Source organism: Myxocyprinus asiaticus, chromosome 33, assembly GCF_019703515.2.
Source record: "Myxocyprinus asiaticus isolate MX2 ecotype Aquarium Trade chromosome 33, UBuf_Myxa_2, whole genome shotgun sequence".
Taxonomy (NCBI): Eukaryota; Metazoa; Chordata; class Actinopteri; order Cypriniformes; family Catostomidae; genus Myxocyprinus; species Myxocyprinus asiaticus.
In genome coordinates, this window is record NC_059376.1 from 9,401,297 (window position 1) to 9,410,777 (window position 9,481).

Below are 9,481 nucleotides of genomic sequence, written 5' to 3' on the forward strand. Positions count from 1 at the left end.
CACCATTAATGCAGAAATATATGTAAAAATTTTGGAGCAACATATGCTGCCATCCAGATGCTATCTTTTCCAGGGATGTCTCTGCATTTTCCAGCAAGACAACGCCAAACCACATACTGCACGGAATACAAGTGCATGGCTGCGTAAGCCTGCAGTCCTGCCCTGTCTCCAATTAAGAATGTGTAGTGCATTATAAAGTGCAAAATAGGCAACGAAGAACCCATACAATTCTGCAGCTGAAGACCCGCATAATGGATGAATGGGGGAAAATTCCACAATCTAAACTTAACAAACTTGTGTCTTCAGTGCCCAAACACTTAATATGTGTTATTAGAAGAAATAGTGATGTTACACAGTGGTAAACACTTGACTGTCCCAACTTTTTTGGAGCGTATTGAAATCATCCGATATGAAATGAGTGTGTATATACACTATATTGCCAAAAGTATTCGCTCATCTGCCTTTAGACGCATATGAATTTAAGTGACATCCTATTCTTAATCCATAGGGTTTAATATGACATCGGCCCACTCTTTGCAGCTATAAAAGCTTCAACTCTTCTGGGAAGGCTTTCCACAAGGTTTAGGAGTGTGTTTATGGGAATTTTTGACCATTCTTCCAGAAGCGCATTTGTGAGGTCAGACACTGATTTTGGACAAGAAGGCCTGGCTCGCAGTCTTCGCTCTAATTCATCCCAAAGGTGCTCTGTCGGGTTGAGGTCAGGACTCTGTGCAGGCCAGTCAAGTTCTTCCACACCAAACTCGCTCATCCATGTCTTTATGGACCTTGCTTTGTGCACTGGTGCGCAGTCATGTTGGAACAGGAAGGGGCCATCCCCAAACTGTTCCCACAAAGTTGGGAGCATGGAATTGTCCAAAATCTCTTGGTATGCTGAAGCATTCAGAGTTCCTTTCACTGGAACTAAGGGGCCAAGCCCAGCTCCAGAAAAACAACCCCACACCATAATCCCCCTCCACCAAATTTCACAGTTGGCACAATGCAGTCAGACAAGTACCGTGCTCCTGGCAACCGCCAAACCCAGTCTCGTCCATCAGATTGCCAGATGGAGAAGCGTGATTCGTCACTCCAGAGAACGCGTCTCCACTGCTCTAGAGTCCAGTGGCGGCGTGCTTTACACCACTGCATCCGACGCTTTGCATTGCACTTGGTGATGTATGGCTTGGATGCAGCTGCTCGGCCATGGAAACCCATTCCATGAAGCTCTCTACGCACTGTTCTTGAGCTAATCTGAAGGCCACATGAACTTTGGAGGTCTTTAGCGATTGACTCTGCAGAAAGTTGGCGACCTCTGCGCACTATGCGCCTCAGCATCCGCTGACCCCGCTCTGTCATTTTACGTGGACTACCACTTCGTGGCTGAGTTGCTGTCATTCCCAATCGCTTCCACTTTGTTATAATACCACTGACAGTTGACTGTGGAATATTTAGTAGCGAGGAAATTTCATGACTGGACTTGTTGCACAGGTGGCATCCTATCACAGTACCACACTGGAATTCACTGAGCTCCTGAGAGCGGCCCATTCTTTCACAAATGTTTGTAGAAGCAGTCTGCATGCCTAGGTGCTTCATTTTATACACCTGTGGCCATGGAAGTGATTGGAACACCTGAATTCAATTTTTGGATGGGTGAGCGAATACTTTTGGCAATATAGTGTATATAAAATTCAAAAATTCAAAAGGTAAAACATCTAATAATGCATTGTTTTAGTGCTTTCAATATAGCACAGGGTGAAAAGAATTAGCAAATCACTCCTTTTTGTTTTCATTAGCATGTTCCATACTGTCCCCAACTTTTTCAGAATTGGGGTTCTATTTTATTATATTGGGTATCTATTAAGGGCAGTGGCACTGTCGCCTCACAGCAAGAAGGTCCCAGGTTCAAGTCCTGGACCTTTCTCTGTGGAGTTTGTATGTTCTCCCCGTGTTTGCGTGGGTTTCCTCTGGGTGCTCTGGTTTCCCCTGCATTCCAAGACATGCAGGTTAAGTTAATTGGAGACCCTAAGTTGCCTGTAGGTGTGAGTGAGAGAGAATGTGTGTGTCTGTGTTTGTTACCCTGTGATGGACTGGCCACCTGTCCAGGGTGTTTCCCTGCATTCGGCATGAGACAGCTGGGATAGGCTCCAGCACTACCCACGACCCTGCATAGGACAAGCGGCTATATAGGATTGATGGTATATATTAATGGAACCAAACTTTAGTGTATTGTTTAGATCTTTTTATTCAGGGTACAAAAGGGAGTGGATAAAAAGGCTCACTTTTCTTTCTGAAGAAGAACACCTGAGGAAGTGAAACAGGTAATTTTACAGTGAAGCATTGTCCTTTTAACATAATTAGCAGTAGATTTTCAATTGCTCAAAAGTGCAGGCACATCTGCCCCACCCCTTTCCTCAAATTTGTCAAGTGGTATTAAAGCACTGTGCACACAGTGCACAAAGTTACAAAAACTGGCATGTGCATGACCGTGATCCACGATCGAGCCTTTGCGAAGGTTAGGTGACAGCTGCGATGACGTCACTTTCTACATGTTAACCCTTGCAAACAAGCAGACACATCAAGTACAGTATAAACCAGGCTTTAGGCATAACAACCCCAAAGGAAACCCACACATTTTTTTTTTTATTATGAGTGTAATGAAGCTTTTGCCAGACTGAGCACACTGATTCAGTAATTCAGTACAGTAAAACTGTACAGTAGGTTGAAAGTTCCGTGACTAAAATCAGTCTGTGCTTACTGAAATTCAAACTACTGTCCCCCAGTGGCTGAAGCTGGAAGTGTTGTTGAACGTTTGGGCACATGTGAGTTCCAGTTCTTGGGTGAAATATCCACAGAGTGGCACCAAAAGATATATGAGTTTTAAATGATGTATTACAGTCAACAGCAATGGATATTTTATTAACCCTACCCCCAATCGAAACCCCAACACTAAACCTGCCATCAGTAGAGTAAAAATGTCATTTTAGAGCGAAAATGCAACATCTGAATATAATGACCTTATCCCACAATGCTGTAACATTATTATTTCAGGTGTATTTATGAAACCCTATTCATATGCATCTGTATCACTATCATCATTGTAAAGTTTAGTCAGATTTTAGTTTATTCTTTTGTCTGAGATTGAGAAATAAATCCAGCTGCTTTTTTATTTCAATGAACACCATAAAGAAATGTAATGCAAAATAGACACAAGTAGCTGATAATGAGGTTAATGACAAACAGGCAGAGCTTCGTCTACTTGAATCTTTGTGTCTTTTAGTCCATATTTATTAGCTTTGAGGTCATCTGTATGCTGTTGTACTCCTAAAACAATATTAACTTTCAGAAGATATATACATACATTTCAAATGCACAGCCTCTCACTTCTGTGAAAACTAACCAAAATATTGATGACTCATCTTGTAACTCTGCTCTGTAAAACCCTAGTTTCCAAAAATTGTTGTATCAGTAGTGGCACAATTATGCAATAACAACCAACATTCAGCATTGTCTCATTCAGGAAAGGCTCTTATTGACAAAGAAAATATTAAAGATCAGAACCAATAGCTTTTGATATACTGTACTTGCACTATGCAAAGCTTTAACAAAAATTGTGTAAAGGGGAAATGAATTGATGTAGCAGTATGTATCTCACTGTACAGTTTAACAGTATGAATCTGTCCAACAATAACATCACAGCTGGACTGCGTGTTACCCATAAGGAATGATTTACACATACTGGAAAACACAGCTGTCTGTGTGTGTGTGTGTGTGTGTGTGTGTGTGTGTGTGTGTGTGTGTGTGTGTGTGTGTGTGTTTCACTTAAAGGGATAGTTCACCCAAAAATGAAAATTCAGGTTTGGAACAACTAAGTAAACGATGACAGAATTTTCATTTTTGAGTGAACTATCTCTTGAAAACATGTTCACTGAACATGAACATAACCCTGTAAGGTTATACTCTCAGGAAATGCTGCCAAGTAAAACCAAAGTTCAGACTGGTAGAAACTAAACGGAAATTATGACCCACATCCAATGTGTGTCTGTGCATTCATACTGTCTGTACAAAGATTCCAGCGCCCAGGTAAACACAGTGTAATGATGAGTTCAAAAGAAGTGTGTTTAATCGATTTTCCATGCGTACTTGGTCTACATTTTCAACTTTGGCACCACTGTGCAAATCAGCCTGTGAGTTTTCAACCAAACTAAGCACGACTTAAACAACATAAATTTGTAGTCAGAATGTCAAAAATAATTTCCTTTCTTCTTAAACTATCTGTGTGGGACTAATATGACAATCAGTCTCCAAAAAAACAGCTGTTTCATATATCTTTCCCTTACAATCCTTTGGCTCAGCGCTGCATATTTGTCATCTAACCTCAGAGGGCGCCACTCACCCCCAGCCAGCATGTCCGCATTGACCCCTCACATGAAGTTTTCCTCCCTCATGCATTATTGTTGGATGGGACATATGTTACACAAGAAAGATTTCTTCTATTGCTCTTTTGCACACACACATACAATGGACCCAAAAAGCTTTTGAACACACTTAGATAAAAAAATATCAAACTAAATGATATAATTTTAATATATCATAGCACAAGCACACTTTTCAAGGAAAGAAATGTACAAAAAAGACGCTAGTTCATTTTTAAGTGATAAAACAAACATATTTACTGTACAAAACTGAAAACACTTTCTGGTTATCAAATGTTAATGTGATGAACTATACCTGTGTTTACGCTGTTAGGACACCTGTATGAATTTGAGAGAAACTGACTTAATAAATCTACTAAAAATCACCTTGATACCCGTTAGCTAAAACTGGCCTAAACTAGGGAAATTAGTTCTGAGACAATATTTGATTGCACATGCCATTTTGTTTACATTTTGTTATTTAATTTAATGCCATCTAGACATTTTTAAGTGTCCAAATCATTTTGTGGCCACTGTACAGTTGCAAGCAATGACAACATTTATTTATAAATGATCTTGAATGTATCAATCAGGGAAAAAAGTGAATCTCTGGGTCAGTTTTTTTTATCCAAAACTTCAAGGTGAAGACATTTAATACACAAAGTATCATTTAATCTAAACCTTTTCTAACTTTTTCAACAGAACCTTGCCCAAAATACCACCAAAATGAAGTTGTATTGTTTTTAAATGGTTATCAATCCTAACTCTGTGTGTATTATACATTTCTATGACTACAAACCCATTTTAAATCAGGTTAATGGGTTAAAGCTCTCAGTCTTGGTAACTTTTGCCAACCATCTGTCTTTGATAGTACTAACCAACCTCCCTTTTATCCTATGTATAACTGTAAATTGGTAAGCAAAGAGTTACAAGAGGATAACTTACTTGTCTAGTACAAAATAGAGGTCAAAACCTCCATAGCAAGAGGAAGCTGCTGCCCCTCTGTCTGGCATAAGTCCTGTATTTCCATTCACACTGTCCACCAATTTGACACAGAGCAGTACTGCTATCCTCCAAAGTCTGCACATGTTGTAAAGCACTGCTTGAATAAAGCAAAAATCAGGACTAATATAAAAATAAAAAAGTGACCATAGAAGAAAAATAATGTTGCACGGCCTCCTTAACAATCCGTAATCTGTACAGTGTTCCTTTGGAGTTGATTTGAAGAAACCATTCCCAAAAACAAAAAACAAAATGAACTTCTAGTGTCCTGATGCCTGTGGCTGCAGAGTGAATGTTTTAGATAAACAGATGAAAATGTCTTTCATCTAGTCTAAGAAAGATTTCCCAGTTGTTTTTCTGATCAGAAAGAAGTTTCTAGGAACAAAATGCACACATGTAAATGTGCACATGCACCCAAAAAGAATGACACACTTCTCCACACTGCCCCAGTTGCTGTTAGATTGATGGAGAGTGGGAGGGAGTGTGGTTTGAGAATGTGTGTGTGTGTGTGTGTGTGTGTGTCTTTCTTTGCCAGACAGTGCAGAGTCGTTGTCTCTCTCAGACCCTTGACTCCAAAACAACTTTCCATCCTCTTTTTTTTTTCTTTTTTTTTTAAAGCAAAGAATAAACTCAAGGCAGTGATAAAGGTTGTTATTTTGCCATCTAGTGGTAGAAGATGTAAGTGTTCCTTGGTAGCGTCACAATAACTATATTAACCAGCAGATTCCTGCCATTATGAGTTCGGGTATGACATCGTGAGTCAAAGAAATGTCATGATAAAACTTAAGTCTTACTTAAAGGGATAGTTCACCCAAAAATGAAAATTCTCTCATCATTTACTCATCCTCATGCCATCCCAGATGTGCATGACTTACTTTCTTCTGCTGAACGCAAAGATTTTTAGAAGAATATCTCAGCTCTGTAGGTCCATACAATGCAAGCGAAAGAGTACCAAAACTTTTAAGCACATAAAGGCAGCATAAAATTAATTCATACGACTCCAGTGTTTAAATCCATGTCTTCAGATGCAATATGATAAAAGTGGGTGAGAAACAGATCAAATATAAGTCCTTTTTTACTATAAATTCTCCTCCCTGCCCAGTAGGTGGTGATATGCACAAGAATGTGAATCGCAAAAAACTAAATAAGAATGTGCAGTAAAAGTGGAGATTTATAGTAAAAACAGAACTTAAATATTTATCTGTTTCTCACCCACACCTATCATATCGCTTCTGAAGACATGGATTAAACAACTGGAGTCGTTTGGATTACTTTTATGCTGCCTTTATGTGCTTTTGCAGTTTCAACATTTTTGTCACCATTCACTTGATCTGAATGGACCTATAGAGCTGAGATATTCTTCTAAAAATCTTTATTTATGTTCAACAGAACTAAGAAATTCACACACATCTGGGATGGCAATGAAAAGAGAATTTTCATTTTTTGGCGAACTATTCGAACTATGAAGTAAACTTCAGGTTTTCTCACAATAACCATACATTTTTATTAAGTTTTATCATACAGACCCAATATAAAAAAGAAAAATCTTGTTGTATCAACTTAAAAAATAAAGTGTTCATGCTGCCTTTTTTAATTTTAAGATGTGTCAAATTAAAGAGTGAAAGTTGTTTAAATAGAACATTAAGCTGACTTAAATCAATATAACTTGCTAAATAAGCTTAATATCTATTTAGGTAAACTTTTTGTTTTTTAATCAACTTAATTCTAATTCCAGTCAAACTGAATATAGAAGTTCAAATACTTGTATTATCATTTAGTATTATTGTTAACCATAGAAGTAGTTAGGGATATTCCATTGTCACAGGTAAAATAAGCTACCATTTGATTCTAAATGGCTAGTTGATGATCAATGACCAACATCTGATCATTTTCAGACTAAATCTTGTCAAGGAGACATGCGTGGGCCTTAACACTTTATACGCAAATCACAATGATGGTGACAATCATCAAACACATACAGCTGTGCACTTTTGAGTATAATTAACAGTCCACATTCTATAGAAATTAAAATGAAAATAATACTGAAGTAATATGTACAGTATTATGTCAGTCCATTGTAAATTCAGTGGTTAACAATATTCTATAGTCAATATATTTTATTACTCTACATATCTGCAGCATTACCAAGTAGGGCATACACAGTACTATACTGTATTTAATGTAGTTTTGCAGACAAAAATAAATTGTGCCTGTGTACAGTATGAATTTATTTCCAAAAGTATTTTTTTTTTACTACCCAAGGATAATCAAAAAACTTTTTTGACTTTACTGTTTTTTTATAATCCTCAGCCTCCATGTCAGTCTGGTTTGTTACAGCTGTCTAATTCAATTCATTTTGAATTCAAAATTACAATTACATTTTTTAATTCAAAATAAACAAGTAATTGATTTTTAGGGATTTTTAGGAATTTTCTTTAAAAAATATTGGTCAAACCACTCTAACACTAATCATTTTACAAAAAGATATGCATGGAAATAAAATAGATTTTATTTTTGTTCTGTGCCGCAGGTATCAGTCCAGTCCTGCTATTTCAATGACAGTTCTGAACACACTGAAAACTACATGAAAGGAGTAGCCAGTTTCCACAATTATTTTCTTTAAAATAGTTAATTTATTCTCTATGACTTATTCTGCTGATACTATATAAATAAAAATTAGGAGTATGACCCTTGAGGCTAAAGGGATCCTGTTTTGTGGCCTCTGAGCTTTCCAAAGTTGACTAGTTGATGATCTATTTTTAACAATTGGCACAAAGCCAGTGTGTTTGCCACATAAAGAGTGAATTGCTATGACAATGGAGTGCAGTTTAAGAAGGCCAACATGCCAGCAACATGCAACTATGTCTACACACACACACACACAAGCACACACACACACACACATTATATATATTTCATAAGTTTTGAAACATTTGACTGAAATGTTTCTCATGTTCTTAAAAATCTTTTGATTTGAAGGCGTATGCTTAAATGTTTGAAATTAATTTTGTAGACAAAAATATAATTGTGCCAACATATTAATTTATTTCATTATAAAACAAAAATTTAATTGAAAAAAAAAAAAGTTTTTGAAATTGATGACATGGACCAAATAATAAAGAAAAGCAGCCAATAAGTGCCCAACATAGATGGGAACTCCTTCAATACTGTTTAAAAGCATCCCAGGGTGATACCTCAAGAAGTTGGTTGAGAAAATGTCAAGAGTACATGTCTGCAAATTCTAGGCAAAGGGTGACTACTTTGAAGATGCTAAAATATAACACAGTTTTGATTTATTTTGGATTTTGTTTAGTCACAACATAATTCCCATAGTTCCATTTATGTTATTCCATAGTTTTGATGACTTTACTATTATTCTAAAATGTGAAGGAAAAAAAGTTATAATAAAGAATGAGTAAGTGTTTCAAAACTTTTGACCGGAAGTGTATATATATATATATATATATATATATATATATATATATATATATATATATATATATATATATATATATACACAGGGACTGAAATTAACTTTCTGGCTCACCAGCCACTGTGGCTAATGGTTTCCAAGGTCTCAATAGCCACACAACATTTTCACTATCCAAAATCCCCTGCCTCACAAAAAGTGATAAAGTAAACTGGAGACTGTAACTGCATGCATTTGTATGGACATTATTTGAATGAGAATTATATTAGTTTAGCAGGAAATAGGCCTATGATTTAAGTCACCTTTCGAATATCTATGTCATGGACAGTTAGAACAGGAGGAAAATCTGTCAATAATTTCTCCATAATTCCTGGAAATTTGAATCCCTTCAATCTAAATTGTACTTGCCTACACAAAAGTTTACCATTGTTCTACCCTTGCTTAACAGTGGAAATTGTAATGATAAGGCCATTAGGTAAGACCATGGATGGCTTCTCAGTACTGTGGTAAGGTTAATGTTGATAGTCTTTTCTAAAAAAAATAAACTATAGAATTTGATATAAAAAAAACACTAATAGCCACTCAAACACACTAATAGCCTAAACACACACTCAAAAAGTTAAGCCATTACCCTTACTTA

General features: G+C 36.7%; 1 protein-coding gene across 3 annotated transcripts in view; it reads right to left on the reverse strand.

Moving 5' to 3' along the window:
• The window catches only part of LOC127424681 (anthrax toxin receptor 1-like), a 106,071-nt gene extending 100,256 nt beyond the window's left edge, over positions 1-5,815 (reverse strand). For all 3 annotated transcript variants that reach the window (XM_051670068.1, XM_051670067.1, XM_051670069.1), the window contains exon 1: positions 5,355-5,815. In XM_051670068.1, the coding sequence (XP_051526028.1) occupies positions 5,355-5,497 (143 nt within the window). In that variant the 5' untranslated portion in view covers positions 5,498-5,815. The remainder of the gene's footprint in view (positions 1-5,354) is intronic.
• Positions 5,816-9,481: the final 3,666 nt, after the last annotated feature.